At 45.5% G+C, this 19,632-nt stretch overlaps 1 protein-coding gene across 2 annotated transcripts in view; it reads left to right on the forward strand.

The window, feature by feature from the left end:
• Nucleotides 1–8,432: 8,432 nt before the first annotated feature.
• BLMH (bleomycin hydrolase) overlaps nucleotides 8,433–19,632 on the forward strand; it is a 48,080-nt gene continuing 36,880 nt past the window's right edge. The window contains exons 1-5 of one of the 2 annotated variants that reach the window (XM_020963294.2): nucleotides 8,433–8,824; nucleotides 10,326–10,541; nucleotides 13,815–13,924; nucleotides 15,041–15,176; nucleotides 18,384–18,472. In XM_020963294.2, coding sequence (XP_020818953.1) covers nucleotides 8,812–8,824; nucleotides 10,326–10,541; nucleotides 13,815–13,924; nucleotides 15,041–15,176; nucleotides 18,384–18,472 — 564 coding nt within the window. In that variant the 5' untranslated portion in view covers nucleotides 8,433–8,811. Of the gene's footprint in view, nucleotides 8,825–8,925; nucleotides 9,117–10,305; nucleotides 10,542–13,814; nucleotides 13,925–15,040; nucleotides 15,177–18,383; nucleotides 18,473–19,632 lie in introns of those variants that run through there. The other variant, XM_020963293.2, reaches the window with a different exon arrangement.

The following is a 19,632-nucleotide window of genomic DNA, read 5'->3' on the forward strand; positions in this document are numbered from 1 at the left end:
GGTGATGGCTATAAAGGGCTTTGCAAACTTTTGACTGCTATATAAATGTCAGTGGTTAATACCATATAAATAGATATTATTATAGGGTTGTGCTTCTGGTAGTCAAATAAAAGGTGATAATTTGAAAAAGGATCATTAAATAGTGACTAAAATGAGATCAAATGGACCAGAAAACATATAATATGTATTTAGAATCTCCTCTTCCCATCCTTCTCCAAGGGAGACTTTGATTCCTGCCAGGAGGAGAGCAGAAGATTGGGGCCATGAAGCTGGCCACGTTGCTCCCTTGAGATTACATGCCTATGGGAATTTTGGGGCAGAGAAGGACAAGGTGCAGAGAAGCTTATAGGATCATAGGATTTTGAGCTAGAGAAGGCTTTGGAAATAGTCTCTCTGGGCCTCATAGATCAAAGATTGAGAATTGATTCAAAAGTCACCTAAACCAGTCCTTTTATTTTACAGATAAGAAAACTGAGGTCCAAAGAACAGGGTTCACTTAAGGGTAAGTTGGGTCATGGTGGCATAGTGGATAGAGTGTCCCCATTTGGAGTCAGGATGATCTGAATTCAAATTCTGCCTCAGATGCTTAATAGCTGTGTGAATCTGGACAGATCTCAGCCTGTTTCCTCAAAATGGAAATTGCTATTAAATGGAACCTGTTAACCCCATTCCTATAAAATGGGGATAAGAGCACTTACCTTCTGGGGTTGTCCTGAGAATCAAACAAGATCATATAAGTAAGGCACTTTGTAAGCCTTAAGTAGTTATGCAAGTGTTTGTTATTTAGTCATGTCCGACTTTTCATGACCTGTTCGGTATTTTCTTGGAAAAGATACAGGAGAGATTTGCCTTTTCCTTCTCCAGCTCTTTTGACAGATGAGGAAACTGAGGCAAGCAGGGTAAAATGACTTGCCTGGGGTCACATAGCTAGTAAGTGTCCATGGCCAGATTTGGACTCAGGGAGATGAGTTTTCCCAATTCCAGGCCTGGTGCTCTGTGCACTATGGCACCTCTAAGCTTCCCCTACACTACCTGTCCTGTAAAATGAGAGGTTTGGACCAGATCCAGGTCTCTTTTACCTCTAAACAAGGAATTGTTAACCTTTGTTGCATCATGGACCCCCTTGGCAGTCAAAATAGTGTTTTTAAGTGTATAAAAAAAACAAACAAGTTAGGGACCCTAGGCAAAGAACCCCTGCTTTAGCATCCAATGATTCCCCCCACCCCTGCCTTATTTTAATACTGAGGAAGACTGTATCCAGAGAAGGGGGGACTGCTGCATGGTCATACACCTAGTGACTAGTAGAACCAGGCTTTCCTCCAGTTCAACAGCTCTGATTTTGGTGGGGGGCAAAGAAGGCTGGCTCTCGGGGAGCCAGCAGACCAAGGTTCAAATCCTGCCTCTGACATTTACTCCCTGTATGACATAGGGCCAGTCACCCAGCCTCCCTGGGCCTCAGTCTTTTCATCTGTAAAATGAAGAGGTTGGACTGAATGGCTTCTGCAGGACTTAGGCTTCTTTCTATGGCGGAACATCTCAGGGTCCCAGGCTTTTCTTCTTATACTGAAGAGGATGGGAGAGCAGAGCTTGTGTTAAGAATGAGCAATGTTCGAGACTGGCAGGGCCCCAAACAGGGCTTCTCCTTTAGGACACAGGGATAATCATCCTATTGTGACCATTCCCACCCCAGTGGACAAAGCAGCCTGGTGTGAAGTCACAGCTCCTTCCCTCAGAGCCCCCTGCCCTCCACAGACTTAGCAGGAGAGGAAGGGAGTCTTGGGTGAGAGAAGCAGGACCTGGGGGAAGGAGGAGGGGAAAGAAGAGGAGGAGGAAGAGGAGGGGGAGAAGGAGGGGGAGGAGGGAATACAAAGGATGCAAAGATGCAAAAACACAGTTGGAGAAGGGTAGTGAGTTCCTTGTCACTTCAGGTCTTCAAGGAGGGGGTGACTGATCCTTCTCAGGGAAGTCCCAGAAGGGATATTTATTCAGAGGCCTCTGAGATCCACTCAAATGTTGAAATTCTGTGATAAACAAATATGAGAGAGGTTTTGTTCACAATGAGGGGAAATGGGAGAGAATTTAGGAGTCCAGGACAAATTTTGAAGACAACTCGATTTGGCCTAGGGTGGGCCCTATTTATCCAGTTACCATCTCAAGTTTTTATTGATGTTTTTGTTGGTTTTTACAGCCCCTTCATGCCCTTACAGATCCCTGATGGACCTCTTGTGTAGGTATGGGTTAGTCTAGGTGGGGCCTCTGAGGTCCTTCCAACTCTGAGATTTTCTCATTTGAAGATCTGGTCCAAACTCTTCCTTTTACAGATAAAGGCACGCAGGGCCAGGAAAGATCACGGCTTTGCCCAGGGTCAGAGGGAGTAAACAGCAGAGCTGGGATTTGAAGCCAAGTCTCTGTCTAATTCTAGGGCTCTTAAGGAACCTCAGAGCCCCTTACGGGGTCAGACTCATAGGATCAAACACAGAGCTAGAAATGACCTTAGAGACCTCTGGGTCCAACCCTCTCATTTTAGAGATGAGGAAACCAGGCCCCAATTAAGTGCCCTACCTAAGCTCACAGAGCTAGTATCAGGACTGCATTTTGAACCCAGGCCATCTGACTCTAAATGCCTCATACTTTCCCCTGTGTCACACTCCCTCTGGAGGTTATCTGTTCCATCCTCTTCATTTTACAGATGAGGGAACTGATACTCACTTATCCTGCTTTTGGGGGCAATGATGACAAAGGAGTTTTGTTGGCTTAGTGGAGCAGACCCAACAGAAAAACCTCTGTCCTTGGCACCTAACTTGTAAGAGGGCTAAGATGGGTGTATGCTAGAGTGTCAGGTTAGCTCTGAGGGTGCCACCCTCTGAATGAGGGCAAAGTAAGAGAGAGACACAACAAGGCCCAGTGATAGGAATCTCTGAGCATGGGGTGGAGAGATATAATTATGAGAACACAGGAATGAAAAGGGTGGCAAGGGTGTACAGCCGCCCAAGGATGACTGATCTGGAAGTCGTTTTATTTTAGATTTAGTCTTCTGTTTTGATATCACATTCATTTCTAAATATGCCTCTCCTTACCTTAATGATCTAGCCCTCTCTCTTAACAAAAATGAAAAAAAGATGAAACCCAACAAAACCAATCCACTTCTTGACTGTTCAGCTGCATGTGCAACATTCTACACCCATAGTCCCCCACCCCTGAAGTGAAGGGAGGGAGATGCATTTTCTCAATTCTCCTCCAGGGCTGAGTTTGGTCATCGCAATTACACAATGTTCCCTGTTTTTGGGTCTCTGTACTCACACTGTTGTCATCACTTATATTGTGCCCCTGGTAGCTGGTTGTCTACATCAGTTCATTGTTTCTCTGAATTCTTCGTCATTTCTGACAACGCAGGAATATTCCATTACCTTCATGTATCACAATTTCTCTAGCCACACCCCAGACTATGGGCACCTGTCTGTTGTTTTGCTATCATTCAAAAGCGTTGCAATTAATATTCTTGTCTATATAAAACCTTCCTTTCTGTCTTTAACCTCCTTGGGGTCAAACAATGGGATCTCTAGGTCAATGGACATGGACATTGTAGTCACCTTTTAAAAGCATTATTCTAAATTGCTTTGCAGAATGGAATGAAGTTATATAATTAAAATGATACAAATAAATGCCTGTTGGCTTTTAAGAATATTTTATTTTTCCCAATTACATGTAAAAACAATTTTTGTTGTTTTTTAAGTTTTTGAGTTCCAAATTCTCTCCCTCCCACCTTCCCCCTCCCTGAGATGACAAACAATTTGATATAGGTTATATATGTGCAGTCATGCAAAACATGTTGCGAAAGAAAACAGACCTAAAAAAAAGCAAGAAAAATAAAGCAAAAAAAAGTAGATTTTGATGTGCATTCAAACTTCATCAGTTCTTTCTGTGGAGATGGGTAGCATTTTTCATCATGAGAACTTCGGAACTGTTTTGGATCACTGTGTATGTATGTACACACACACACACACACACACAGAAACAGACGGAGATAGAGACAGAGACAGAGAAACAAAGAGACAGAAAGAATAAGTCATTCACAATTGATCATTGTACAGGATTGCTATTACTATGTATGCTGTTCTGGTTCTGTTTACTTCACTTTGTATCAGTTCATGTAAGTCTTTCCAGATTTTTCCGAAAGCATTCTGCGTATTTCTTATAGCACAGTTGTATTCCACCACAATCATTTACCACAACTTGTTCAGCTATTCTTCAGTTGATGGGTATCTCCTCAATGTCCAATTCTTTGCTACCACAAAAGGAGTTGCTATATTTTTGTACAAATAGGTCCTTTTCCTTTTTAAAAAAAATTTCTCTGGGATATAGAGATAGTGGTGCTATTGCTGGATCAAAGGACATGTGTGATTTTATAGCCCTTTGGGCATTGTTCCAAGTTGCTCTTCAAAATGGTTGGACCAGTTCATGACTCCACCAACAGTGCTTTAGTGTTCCAATTTTCCCACATCCCTCCCAATATTTGTAATTTTCCTCTTCTGTCATATTAACCTATCTGATAGTTGTGAAGTAGTAGCTCAGAGTTGTTTTAATTGGCATTTTTTTCTAATCAATTGTGATTTAGAGCATTTTTTCATATAACTATAGATAGCTTTGATTACTTTGTCTGGAGAATGATTTGTATTCTTATAAATTTGACTCAGTTCTCCATATTTTTGAGAAACAAGGCCTTCATCAGAGGAACTTGTAAAAAATTGTTTCACAGTTATGATTACTGTGTATTTCCTTCCATCCTATTTTTCCCATTTACCCTTTTCTCTCTCCTTTCTCCCTACGCCTCCTCAAAAGTATTTTGCTTCTGACCACTGCCTCCCCCAATCTGCCCTGCCTTCAATCAGCCCCCTGGTTTATCTTATCCCCTTCATTTCCCTATAGGATAAGAAAGATCCTCAACTGAGCGTGTATGTTATTGCCTCTTTGAGCCAATTCTGATGAGAGTAAGGTTCACATGCTGCCCTCTCCCCCTCCTCCCCCTTCCCCTTTTGTTTCTTTTTTGTAAAAGCTCTTGTTGTCTCTTTTATGTGAAATAATTTATCCCATTCTACCTCTCCCTTTCCGTTTCTCCCATTGCATTCTTTTTTAGCACCCCTTAAATTTATTTTTTTACACAATCATCCCATCAAATTCAACTCACACATGTGCCTTCTATGTATACTCCTTACTACCCTAATAATGAGAAAGTTCTTAGGAGTTACAATATCATCTTCCCACATAGGAATGGTAAACAGTTTGACATTATTGAATTTCTTATAATTTCTCTTTCCTGTTTACCTTTTTATGCTTCCCTTACCTCTTGTATTAGAAAGTCAAATTTTCTATTAAGCTTTGATCTTTTCATCAGGAATGCTTGAAAGTTCATTATTTCATTGAATATCTATTTTCCCCCCTGAAGGATTATAATCAATTTTCCTGGGTAGGTGATCTTTGGTCATAATCCTAGCTCCTTTGCCCTGCGGGATATCATATTCCAAGCCCTCTGATACTTTAATGTAGAAGCTGCTAAATCTTGTGTTATCCTGACTGTGGCTCCATGATATTTGAATTGTTTCTTTCTGGCTGCTTACAATATTTTCTCCTTGACCTGGGAGCTTTGGAATTTGACCATAACATTCCTGGGAGTCTTCATTTTGTGATGTCTTTCAGGAGGTGAGCAGTCAATTCTTTCAAATTTACCCTCTGGTTCTAGGATATAAGGGCAATTTTTTTTGATAATTTCTTAAAATATGATGCCTAGGCTTTTTTTTTTTAATAATGGTTGTCAGGCAGTCCAATAATTCTTAAATTATCTTTTGAATCTATTTTCCAGTTGTTTTTCCAAGGAGATATTTCACATTTTCTTCTAGGTTTTTTTATTCTTTTATTCTTTTATTTTGATGGTTTCTTGATGTCTCATGGAGTCATTAGCTTCCAATTGCCCAATTTTAATTTTTAAGGAATTATTTTCTTCAGTGAGTGAGAGGTACAATGACCAATTCTGCTTTTTAAGGAGTTCTCTTCAGTGGATTTTTGTACATCTTTACTATTTGGCCTATTCTGTTTTCAAGGTGTTATTTTCTGCAGTATTTTTTTAGTGCCTCATTTACCAAGTTGTTGACTTTCTTCTGATTTTCTTGCATCACTCTCATTTCTTTTCCCAATTTTTCATCTCTTTTGTTTTTTTTTAAATTATTAATTTATTTTTAGTTTTCAATATTCACTTCCATAAGCTTTTGAGTTCTAAATTTTTCCCCCATCTCTCCCCTCCCCCTACCCCAAGACAGTGTGCAATTTGATATAGGATGTATTGGTTTTGAATTACTGCTGTTACTTTGGAGGAAGATGCTTCAGCTCTCTGAGTGTTTTCTCATCTGTAAAAAGGGACGATAATTCTTATTCCATATTTAGCAATGCGTTGTTATGAGGATCAAAGGAAAGAAACTCCTGGTAAGACGTTTTGTAAACAGGAAATTGTTATGTTATGGTCAACTATTGTCAGTTATATTAGGCATCCCAGGCTTCTGGAGACCTGTCCTTAGCCTAAGTCTTTTCCTTTGTCCAAGCCAAATCTTGCTGAGGGAAATGGAAGGAACTTCTGCATTCCAGGGACAGCCAGACGCTGCTTCAGGTTTTATGATACACCTTGATTCTAGGATAGGGGCAGTTTAGTAATTTTTCATTGCTCATTTTGATCCCATTGTATGCACAGCCAATGCTGGTGGTGTCAGAACCAGTTCAAATGTCTTCCCAAGCCTAAGAACTTGGGTCTTACTATATTGGAAAGGATGCTAATTAGGTTGGAAATCAGAGGACTTTGGAGCCAAATTATAGCTTGACTTCTTGCTTGATAGGTTAGTCCAATCCCCTCTCTACTGTTCTGCTTCCTCTTCATAAAATAAGGACTGATTTCTAATGTCTCTTACAGTTTTAAGCTCTATAAACTGGGAACTTTCAAGTGTTAGACAATTTGAAACTGGATGGCTGGGCTGAGGCCCTGTGGGAGGGTGGTTTAAGTCTCTGGCGACTGTTGCAAGTCCCCCGCAGCCAAAATCATCTCTCTCCCCTCCGTGGGCTTCAATCTCAGTGATATCCCCTCACACCCACTTCAAGTACTCTTCAAGTTCACCAAAAAGCCTGGGTCATTTCCATATTACCAGGTCCAACTTGGACCGATAGGAGGAAAAACCTCGGAGGACCTTCTTGAGGAAGATCGTGTGTAGGCCAAATCCTTGGTACCCCTTTTGGGAGGTCCACTTCTAGTTCAACAACTTAAGAGATCATCCAGGCAAAGCCCCTCATTTTATAGGAGTGGAAACCCAAGCCCAGTAAAGTTCACACAGGGAGCATCAAAGCAAATGTCCCAAATGACCTGACTCCAAAGCCATTACTCTTTTTAATTGATTTTTTTTTCAGTTAACAAGCATTTCAAGTGGGACTTAAATGAAGAGACATAAGACACTCTCAACCTACCCCTTCATGGAGTTGGTCCACAGGTAGTGGTGATGTGCAATTGTGTCTGACTCTTCAAGACCCCATTTGGGATTTTCTTGGCAAAGATACTGGAAGTTTGCCATTTCCTTCTCCAGTAGATTCAGGCAAACAAAGGTTAAGTGACTTCCCAGGGTCACACAACTAGTGAGTGTCTGAGGCCGAATTTGAACTCAGGTCTTCCTGACTCCAGGCAGCCATTTAGCGGCCTCAGGTGTTACACAAAGCATATGGTTTTGGACTTTTAAAATAAGTAACCAGATAAAAGCAGGAGAGTTCTCTCTCCATGAAAGGAAGAAAAAGAAAGAAAGGAAAGGAAAGAAGGAAGGAAAGGAGGGAGGAAGGAATGAATGAAGGCAGGAAGGAAGAAAGAAGGCCAGGGAGGCAGGGAGAGAGAGGGGGGAGACAGAGAGAAAGAGAGAAAGGAAGGAAGGAAGGGAGTCGGTTGGCCACGTCTAGAGGTGCATGTGTCGGTCAGGACATCCCTCTATCCTCTGGGACCTCCGGAATCCTGGGTATCCTGGCCTCGATCAGTTGCTAAGTCAAAGCCATCCTTCGGACTCCCGGTGTGGGGCTCTCCTCCCACGCGCTGCCTCCGCCTCTAACGGTTCGTGGGCTTCGCGTCCCCTGATCCCGGGTGGCTCAGTTCGAAGCTTCCCCGCACCTGGGGGTGCAGGCGGGGAGGAGGCGGCTTGCTACAGCGGAGACTGGGACCACCACAACGTCACCCTGGGCAAGTCGCCCCCGGCCTCCGTTTCCTCCTCTGTAAAATGGGGGGGCGGGGCCAGCCCGTCCCCCCAGGCACACAGCAGGCGCTTAGCGCTTCCTGGCCGCGGTGACGCGTTGATTACAGGGTGACCGTGGCGGCCCCGCTCCTCGGGGGTCCCTCAGCGGCCCCCAGCCCGGGGCGGGGAGGGCCCCGGAGGCGCCACCGCCACCGGCGTCGTCGTCGTCACGGAGCCGGCCTGCCCCGCCTCCGGGCGGGGCCAGCTCCCCCCTCCCCGACGGCGCTGACTCAGCAACGCGAGGGGCGAGGTTTGTCCCTCGGCGGACCCCGTTTATCCCTCCGGCCTCGCCGGGGCCGAGTCCGTTTCCTCTTTCCGGCGCTCCGGGTGTCCGCGAGCCCCATCCCGCCGCTTGCCCCGCTCGCCCCGGCCCTGCTCCGCCTGACCCCAGCGCCGGCCCCCGCCCGCCGGAGCCAGACCCGGACCGGACCCGGACCAAGCGCCGCCCCCGGCCGGCCTCGGGACCCCCGGACAGCGACCGTTACGAGGCCGCGCGCGCGCTGCCGTCGCCATGAACGACGCGAGTGAGAGCCGAGGGGGGGATCGTTGGGGGTCGGGGCGGGGGGGGGGGTCGGGACCCTGCGTGCGCGCGCCCCGCCGCGTGCGCGTGCCCAGCGTCTCCCACCCCGGAAGAAGGAAGGAGGGACCTTCGGACTCCTGCCCTGCTGGGATGGGACGGGGAAACTGAGGCCCTGGGGTAGAGAGGAGACCGCCGAGGCCATCGAGCCTCACCTCCGCAATGGACAAGACGGGGAAACTGAGGCGGCGGGTGGCGGGGCGAGGGGAGCGCTCCAAGGTCACCCAGCTGGACAAGAGGTAGGGTCAGGTCCTGGGATCAGAGATCCAGAGGTAGAAGGGTCCTTGGACATCGTCCGGTCTTACCCCCTTACTTGACAAGACACGGAAACTGAGGCGGGGATGGGGGTGATACGGTTTAGGGGTTCAGGGGTCCCAAAATCACAACACGTGGGTCCTGCCCGAAAAAATTCGACCCAAGCCTTTTTTCAGCCAAAGACGAGGCTTATTAGAACATCTGTCATATTGGGCAGACTCTTAAGGGAGCTATTTATAAGAATCTAAGCAGTGGCTAGATGATAAGAGCCCCAGCCGTGGCTAGATGATAAGCATATTGGGCAGACTCTTAGGGAGTCTGAACACTAGTAAGCCATTGGCTAGATTATAGGAATCTGAGCATCTTAATGGAGACAAGGTGGACCTTATATACAGAAAGACTGTTGGAGGGATCTAGAGTGGCCAGTAAGCAGGAGTGAACAGAACTTCTGGGACCTGGACCTCGGGGCCTAGGGAGAATGGAGCCTAGCTAGGATTAAGGGTGGGAAATGGCCAGAGGCTCTAGGGACGTTAGACTTTAGAGGGGAGACTGGGCGTAGCCACAATGAAAGGCCAGTTGATGGGATTATAGCCTCAGGCAACTGCCAGAGATTTGGCTATGTGGGAAAGTCCCGGATTTTTTCTTTCTGGGGCACAGGTCCCAACCCCATTAGGGGGAGCACCCTAGGTCACCCAGCTAGACAAGTGGCAGGGCCGGGGTTGTGAGATCAAAAATCCAGAGGTAGAAGGATCCTTGGACATTGTCTGGTCTCACTCCCTTGCTTGACAAAATGGGGAAACTGTGGCGGGGGTAGGGGGAGCACCCCAAGTCATCCAGCTAGACAAGTGGCAGGGCTGGCTCGTGGGATTGGAGGTCTAGAGCTGTGCCCCCCAAGAATGGGGGGATGTCACAAGTCCTAAGAGTTGGGTTCATGGGACCATGGGGGGGCCTCAGAGAACCTCCCCATTATATGGAGTGGACTTGCACATCCTGGGCTGTTTGCGCCTTGGACAAGGTATTTTGCCTTGCCAGGACCTTGGTCTCTTTCTTTGTAAAGTGGATTTGTAAAGTAAATTGGTAAAGAGAACAGGTTGGCCCCTTCCAACCTTGCCATTCTTCCACCCTAAGACTTGAGAAATCTGGAAAGTCTCCTGCAGCTTGAGTTAGCCTCAGCCTGTCTCTTTGTGTTCAAGTGAGTGATCGTCCTGCGGGGCTGAGCCTCAGGAAGGTGGCTGCCATCACCCGGAAGCTGAACAGCGACCCCTTGTTCTCCCTGGCCCAGAACGTGGGGAGCACCCACGACCTGCTGGACGTTTGTCTGCGGCGCTCCACAGTGCAGGACACGCAGCATGTCTTCCAGCACGCTGTGCCTCAGGAAGGCAAGCCTGTCACCAACCAGAAGAATTCCGGTAATGGAGAGTTACTTTTGGAGATTGGATTTCTTGGTTACTCCCTCGCTTTTCCTTAGGGGATCATGTTCGCTTGCTCTCCTTTCGGTCACAGTCAGACCTTGAAGTAAACTGCTAGAAGAGACTGCCTGACTGTGCTTTCTTCCTGAAGTACTTAGTCTGGGCCTCTTTAACTCTCACAGTGCTGTGAGTGCTGATTTCCCAGTACATTAATGCTGCTGCTCTTCTCTCTAGTGCCTTAAACACTGTTGTCTGCCATGGCCAGTGCAGCAGGCACCAGGAGGCCTTCTTTAAAAAGTGTTGAAGCTCTAAGATGACACCCATTGGTGTTGGTTTGGGTCCTTCATGACTGGTTAGTGCCTGACTCTAACAATCTAGTCAGTTTGACCATCGTACTGATGACAACAAAGTCATGGCCTTGATCTCTTTGGCAGCATTGTGGCTGCTGATGGCCACTGATCAGTCACTCTGCCCTTTGTCACAAGAGACACCTGGACAAAAGTCTGTGGTCTACTCTCACAATAGGAAAAACATGTCAAAGTACAGGCTTTAGTATGTCTGGTGGTATTTTTATTTCCAGCAGATTCATTTGGAGCGGCTCCTAACATGGAGTCTCTGAACCTGGATGGGAAAAAAAAAATCACAGCTTTATTTTCACTAATATTTAACATTAATTTAACATTTCCTTCATGGATGAATTTAAGAAAAAACAAACCACATTAGACCCATGGCACACAAAATTAAGGCGTCTTGGTCTAAGGGGTGGCCAACTACTCTGTGTATACTTCAAGTAGACCGGAGCCAGGAGTCATGGGAGTTGAGGAGGACAAGGAACTGGAGGCCAGCGTTTTCTAAGGGGGTTGGGAGTGGGATGGAGATGACGTAGAGGTCCATAGGTGACCAGAACAAGGCAGAATGGGCTTGCAAGGAAGAGAGATGGTTGCTGAGTGGTAGCATCCAAAAGTGGCCTTAGAGAGACTTCTCTTCCTCATGCAGTGGGTCAGAGGGCGAGAGGATAAGCAGGCAGCCTTGGGGAGGAGGCCAAGTGAGCTCCGGAACGTGGGAGGAGATGTTCAGGAAGAAGGGGCTTCATAATGGAGGAGAGGTCCAGAGGGCGTGGTGGAAAGGGAGGGCAGAGGAAGATAGGGATTAGAGAGGGTGAGGGAGAAGGGGAGGATGGTGGCTCATGTCCCACTTTTGCCAGTGACTTCACTCTGCTTCCCTCCAGGAAAACTGAGTATCCTATGGGTCCTACTAGGGATACAAAGAACGAGACAATGAGCTTTGATTCTAATGATGAGATGCTAGGGACATAAACAACCTTCCAACATGAATGTAAAGTGAATAAATACAGATATATACAAAATCATTAAACATTAGGCAGTTTAGGGGGATTGGGAAGGAATCCATGCAGAAGATGGTACTTGGGTGGCATCCGAAAGGTAGAGAGGGACCCTTTGAGGCAGAGGTAAGGAGGGAGGGCAACAGGGGAGGAGCTATGCAAAGGCCCACAGACAGAGGAACAGTAAGGTCATTTTGGCTATTGTAAAGGTCAGGGCCTCTTGCAGGGCTAGATCAGGGAGGGCTTTAAATGCTGAACAGAAGAGTTTATGTTTGATTCTAGTCAGTAGAAAACTACAGGGAGTTAATTGAGTAATGGAGGTCATGTGGTCAGTTCTGTGCTAAAGGAAAATTACTTTGGCAGTGAGTGAATGATGGATGGACTGGAGTAGGGGCAGGCTCAAGGCAGGAAGACCAAAGAGGAGGCTGCTGGGACACTCTGGGGAAGAGGCGATGAGGACCTGAACCAAGGTGGTAGATGTGCGAGTGGAGAGGAGGGGTTGGGTGCAAGAAATGTGAACGTAGAAGCCCCAAGATTTGACAGCTGATTGGTTAGGTGGGTTATTGGTGGTGGGAATGTGAAGAGTCCAGCCAGGATAGTGCCAGAGTTAGGAACTGGGAAGGATGGTGGGGCCTGTGACAGAAATGGGAAGGATTAGGAGGGCAAGATGTGTGGGCACTGCCACTCTACCCAGGAGAGGAGAGTGGTGCCTGGGAACTAGGGGGGTGGGGGGAGGGAGAGACAGCCTGGAATAACTGCTGCCCAGTGCTCCCTGGGGCAAAGCTCTGGCCTTCCTCTGCTAATTCGAGCCCAGTTCCAGCTGTTGGAAGTGGGAGGTCCAGGTGTATTTGCATTAGAATGTTACATTTGCATGTGTAGGTTGGTTAGCTCAAGTATGAACAAGCAGCCGAGGTTTTAGGTTCAGTTTTCTTACAGGCCAGTTCACCCAGTCAGGCCCAGGTTCCGGGGCCGTCTGCTGCCCAGCATTTATGCAGCTGTTTGGATACTTAATTGGCGTCTCTCATTCCCATGTACAAAAAGATAAGATACAGGTCTAGGGCACCTAGACTATTCAATTATTCTCCAGGAATTTTCAAGTTCTTATTACATACCGGTGAGATAAGCAGGTTTTTTTTTTCCCTCTTACCTGTCACCAACCCCATCAGCACACAAGAGAGTCAGGTCCACAAAATAAAATCATACAATGAGAAGAGAGACAGACAGACAATGCTAGCAACAGATAGAAGATGTCTAGAAATATGGTTGTCCCCAGACCATGGTTTACAGGAGTTATGTATTTATATTTCTTGGTTCTTATAACAGTCATATTCAGTTACATTTACTTGTTGCTATTTATTTAGCTGTTTCCCAATCAGGGGGCATATACTTTATTTCCAGTTCTTTGCTCCCACAGAAAAATGGTGCTATACATATTCAGGTGTAGATAAGAGCTGTCCGGTTTGGACTTTCTTGGGGTATACGCCTAGCAGTAGAATCTCTTGGTCAATGGGTATGGATATTCTGGTCACTTTCTTAGTGTAATTACAGATTGCTTTCCATTGGACCAATCCATAGCTTCACCAACAGTGCCCTAGAACGCCTGCCTCTCCTTGTCCAACCCCTTCGACTCTGACTGTGCTCATCTTTGGTTATCTTACCAGTTAGCTGAGTGTGGGTGGTCTCCATGCACATTTCCCTTATCGGCAGTTTGGAACATCTTTCATTGGGCGTTTGGGACATTCTTTTGTATAGATCCAGGTCTTCTTTTGAGGAGCTGTGCACATGGCCGTTTTTATCCGCCCCTATCTCTGTCTTATTCTTGAGTTGTCCTAGACTGCAGCATGATATTCACCAGGAAATGCAGTGGGGTGTCTGATGCAATCTAGGCAAACACAATGACTTGGAGTTTCTGCTTTCTTTTCTTTTTGCAGGGAGATGCTGGATCTTTTCGTGTCTAAACGTTATGAGACTTCCTTTTATGAAAAAGTTAAATATTGAAGAATTTGAATTCAGTCAGTCTTATCTGTTTTTCTGGGACAAGGTATGGGAGTAAACTCCTTGCAGAGCCGTTTCCATTGCATTATCACCCACAGCTTCTCAGTGAGGACCTCCTCTTCAGAGCTTGGGTTTCCGGTTTGGGGCCGCCCCTAGTCCTGTAGATGATGCACCATTGTTGTGCTCTCTGAGGTATTACAAATCCCTCTCCTGCAAAGACACACCTGTTAGCATCTGGCAGGGAAGTCCTCTCATTGCACTATTGCTTGTCTCCTCTATACCTGTTGGTACTTCTGATCGTTCCACTAGGTCGTCTAGATTCCTTAGCCTTTGTAAGACTGCATTCCCAGCTGCATGTAGAACTTGTCAGGAAAACAAGTTTGGATTGTGTCTTGAGGAAAAACAGTGATGCTTCAGAATCTCATCTCCTAGGGACCTTAGCGGCCATCTAGTTCAGCCTCTACCTGAAGCGTCAGTCCCCACTATAACCTTCCTGACAAGTGGTCATTCAGCCACCACTTGAAGACTTGGAAAGAGAGTGAGTTCCATTTTTTAGACGTCTCTGTTAGTGTTTTCTTGTTTCTGTGAGCCCAAATCAGAATCCTTGGATCTTCTGTTGTTGATCCTAGTTAGATCCTCTAAGGCCCAGCAGAATAAAGCTCTTCCTCTTTCCATATTAAAGCCCTTCCAAGGCTGTGATTGTGTTGCCTTTGAGTATTCAGGTTTTAGTTTCCCGAGATCCTTCCCCTGAGCCTCATAGGATACAGCAACCTGATTGTGATCTTCTGAATGTACTCTATTTTGTCCATGCCCCTGCAATATGGTAGTGGGAACAGAACACAATATTTAGGATAGAGTCTGATTAGAATGTGTTACAGTGGGGCTCGAGCCTGCCTTGGTCTTGCATCTGTACTTCTACTAATGTAGTGCAGAATCAATCATTATTATGGTATGACGAGGCTATTCAAGCGATACTCAAGTATGAAAAGAAATAGTTAACCAATGACAGACTCCTGAAGGCATATTTTGGCATTCAGGAACCAGACTTATTAGGAAATAAAATAGTACAGGAGGCCCACAAATGTCTCCTTGGCTAAATTCGTATAGCATGTCTGCTGGGTTTTCACCTCACTTTTGCCTGACTTGCCTTATTATGTTCCAGGTCGAACGCTGTTATTTCTTTTTGAATGCCTTTGTTGAAACAGCCGAGGAGCCGGAGGATGGAAGGCTGGTGCAGTACTTACTTACTAATCCTGCAAACGACGGTGGACAATGGGATATGTTAGTCAATATCATTGGTAAGATATTATTTCCCAAAATGTTGATTAATTAAAGGAACTGAAATAGACTGTGTTAAAGGCCCAGGATTCTAATGCGGGACTTTTAATTAGTGGCTAATTCATGACCTACATTTGACCTGAGAGAAGGGTTTATATATGGTTTGGGGAACTCGTCTCAGATTTGTTCTTCACCATCCTTCATCCCTTCCTCACATACCCTCTGTTTTGTTGATGACCCTGGCTTCTATTAATTAATGCAACACAGAATAAATCAGTATGTTTTGGATAGGTTATTAAAATTGTACACGTGTTTATGAAGAAGAGGCAATTAAACAAATGATAGGCTCTTGAAAGCCTATGTTGGCCTTCAAGCCCCAGATGAGTTATTATGTGAGAACTCACTACCTTTTCAAGTCTTCAAGTGGTGGCTGAATGACCACTTGTCAGGAAGGTTATAGTGGGAACTGATGCTTCGGGTAGAGGTTGAATTAGATGGCTGCTGAGGTCCCTAGGAGATGAGATTCTGAAGCATCACTGTTTTTCCTCAAGACACAATCCAAACTTGTTTTCCTGACAAGTCCTACATGCAGTTGGGAATGTAGTCTTACAAAAGCTGTTATATAAGGTGAAGATGTGTGTGGGCAGAAACAGAATGGATTATGCAACAGACCACCTGGACAGAAAGAGGAAATAGATAAGGTTAGAAAACAATTCACTAACCTGATAAGGGAGACATAGTAATCCTAGGGGACAGTAGTCATATATCTACTAGATCTTTGCCCAAAGCATAATAGCTACTAACTTCTTGGCTTTCCTCAATAATTCCATCCTTCAAAAGGTAGAGAATCCAGGGAGGGGAAGTTCTGTTTTAGAGTTAATTCTCACCCCCAAGGAGAACTTGTTGCAGAGACAAAAACGGGTAGGAGTGGTAAGGAGAAGTCATCAGGTGTTTATTAGGCACCTGCTGTGTGCCAGGCACTGGGGATACAAAAGAAGGACAGTTCCTGCTCTCAGAGAAGCTTGTGGCTTAATGGGAGGAACAATATGTGAACATTGGTGTACAGACAAGATATCACCAGGCTGAAGTGGGGCTGACGTGAAACGGGAGGTGCCGGCATCGATGGAAATTCAGGAGAGGCTTCTTGTAGAAGGTGGGGTTTTAACTGGGATCTGAAGGGAGCCTGAATGTGGAGATAAGGAGGGCGAGCATTCCAGGCCTGGGGGACGAGCTGTGAAAGCCCACAGAGTTGGAGGGCGGAGCGTCATGTGTGAGAAGCAGTAAGGAGGGCAATGTCACTGGATCACAGAGTACCGGAGGAGAGTAAGGGGTAACACAGTTAACAAGACTGGAAACAAGTGGGCCAGGTTAAGAAGGGCTTTAAAGTCGAGATGCTGGCTCTTCCATTTGATGCTGGGGGTAAGAGGGAACTGCTGGACTTTAATGAGGTAGAGCATGGACAGGGTCATAGCCGGGCTTTAGGAAGATCACTTTGGCAGCTAAATGGATGAAGGATGGCAGTGGGGAGAGACAGGCGGCCAGAAGACCAACCATCAGGCTATTGTGATTGTCCAGGCATGGGATGCCAAGGGCCCATTCCGCTCTATATTAGAATTTGTGCTAGAAGAGAGGTAAGCCGAGAATGGTTTGACATATAACCTTAGTTTTCAGGAGAACAGATGTCAAAAGATTCAGAGTGAAACTATGCAAGGTAAGATCCCAAGGACTAAAATTTTCCAGGGGAAAGCAGCCTAGAAATGATGAGAAGAATGAAATTATGAAGACAAAAAGAGAAACAATTCTGATGGAAAAGCAAAGGGGGAATTGTCTAAAGAGAGTATCAACAAATTTAACTTATGAGAAGATGCCTTGGACAGAGGATAGGATCAAGGACAGGCAATGAAGGATGGCTGTTGAAACATGGCAGGGTCTTGTAAAAATAATGCCAGGACTCCTAGAGCTAAAGATGGGGAGAAAACATAAGCGCAAGATGGGGAGAAAACATAAGCACACCAAAAAGGGCTGGTCTTGTTTTTGGTTTGTTTGAGCTGTATTGAGGAGAAGAGGAAGAATAAAGGAGGGTGAAACAGTGAAAACCCCAAATAGGGAGACGGCCAGTAGTTACTCAGTACTATTTTGCTTCTGTTTTCTTGGCTAAGAGAATGATCTGTGGACTGGTAAGGAAAAACAGAAATAGCTTATGGAGAGTTGATACCTAGTATAAGTCAGGGAATAGGGCGATCTCATTACCTCTGATGAGTTCAGGGCACCATTTCCAGGTGTGAAAGAACTGGCAGATGAGATTGATGAGCCTTTGAAAGATCGTGGAGAGTGCAAGAGGTACCCCAAGAACGGCGCTTGTCTCAGTTTTTAAAAAGGAGGGAAGGTAGGTGATGTAGATAGTGGGATCTGCAAACAGGCTGCTGAACCGGATTAAATTCCTGGAAAAATTCCAGGGCTGGTTAGTGGATATCTGGAAAAGGCAGCTGTGATCACGAAAGAGCCAGTGTGACTTCGTTGAGACTTCTAGATCAGTGGAATACTGGGCTCTAGGCTGATTTTAGCAAAGTGTTTGATAGAGCCTCTCATTCTGTTTTTGTGGGAAAGGTGGGAGACATTAGAGAATAAGTGGATTTGGAAGTGGTTGGACCCAAAGAATAGTTATTAATAGTTCATTGTTAGAGACAGCAGGGTGGCTCAGTGGATAGAGTACAGGCCCTAGAGTCAGGAGGACCTGAGTTTAAATCTGGTTTCAGATACTTACTAGCTGTATGACCTTGGGCAAGTCACTTAACCCTGATTGCTCCCCCCCCCCCCAAAATAGTTCATTGTTGGAAAGAAGTGTCTTCTGAAGGGCCCCAAAGATTTGTGCTTGCCTCTTTCCCTCTTGACTTTTTTTTAGTCCGTGATTTGGTGAAAGTCAAAATGGCCTTTATCATATTTGCAGATGACATGGAGCTGGGGGAAGATATGATGTGTTTGGTGATACAGTTTGGGCAAAATGTTGGGCTCACATTTAGGAAGTTGAAGTTTAATAGGGGTAAATGTGACATTTTACATTTGGATTAAAGAAATCAGCATCAAGTCCAGGGAGAGATGTGGTGTTATGTAGTAGACCATTTGAAAAAAGATCTGGTGGTGTGGTTGGACCACCAGCTAAATGTGCTGTGCCCGTGTGATTTGATGATAGTTGTACTCAGTTGTGGACATTTTTTGGTAATTTTTAGAAAAATATGGGGTTGTTCCTAAGAAGTGCTTCCCTGAGTCTCATACAACGGAGGCGTCTAGAAGAATGAATGACATTCTGAATCACAAGGTAAGAGGTGTGGGGAGGGCTGCTCCTGTCCGCACCCCAAAGCGCCCATCTGTCTTCTTCCTGTCCAAGGTGCTCGTGGGCAGCTGCTCTCGGTCCTCAGGCCCTTGGCCTCGGTATCCCTGGGGTACCTCGAGGGCAGCTCAGCACATGCTTATTGCCTGGTTTGCCAACGATCTCTCTTCTTAGCATATTTCATGGCCGATGCAGCTTTTTTTGGTGTTTTCCTGATGTGCACATGTACAAGTGTTACAGTGTTTTTGCTCATTTCTTTCTTGCTCTCTTTCCTGGCTGGAAAACTTGTGATTTCCTTAGTATGAGGCACTCCCCTCTACTAGAGTAGATCCGTCACTTTCTACTCTGCAACTTCTACTCTTGAGAGGTGACAAAAAGGCTTGTCCAGTGTCACACAGCCAGTATGGGACAGAGGTGGGACTCAAAGACAGCTCTCTCTGACTCCAAAGCCAGCTCTTGACCCCTTCTGTCAGGCTGCCTCTCATTTCATTGATATCCTGAAATAGAGTGCTAGGCTGGCTTCTATGGACAAGTGACGGGAACACAAGTGGGTTAGGATTTCTGAGAGAAGCTGTAGTTCAAGCTGCTGTTATTAACCTGTCTTCACGCTGACCTGCCCACAGGAGAAGCTGCTTTGTCAGCCTGAAGCCTTTTTGGGCATAGGAGTTGCAAGGCTATAATCTGTTGCCGTAAACCCAAGGGTTCTCCTTGGCTTTGCCATTCCCAGGGAGCTTGATGTCGCCTTTAGAATAGCACACTTTCATTTTATTTATTTATTTATTTTTAAGATTTTTATTGATTTATTTTGATTTATCAGTAGTCACTTCCATATGCTTTTGAGTTTAAAATTTTTTCACCCTTCCTCCCCAACACCCTCCCCAAGACTGCACACAGTCTGATATAGGCTATACATTTACATTCCTATTAAACGTATTTTCACATTAGTGATGTTGTAGGTAAAAATTAAAACTAATAGGAGGAACCATCAGAAAGAGGAAACAAAACTCAACAAAAGAGAAAAGAAAATAGCAATTCAACTTCCATAGTTCTTTCTCTGGATGTGGATGGCATTTTCCATCGTGAGTCCTTTGAAGATGTCTTATCTTTGCATTGCTGAGAAGAGTTAAGTTTATCAATATTAGTCGTCA

This window comes from Phascolarctos cinereus, unplaced genomic scaffold, assembly GCF_003287225.1.
Source record: "Phascolarctos cinereus isolate Bilbo 61053 unplaced genomic scaffold, phaCin_HiC Scaffold_5;HRSCAF=322, whole genome shotgun sequence".
NCBI classification, from domain to species: Eukaryota; Metazoa; Chordata; class Mammalia; order Diprotodontia; family Phascolarctidae; genus Phascolarctos; species Phascolarctos cinereus.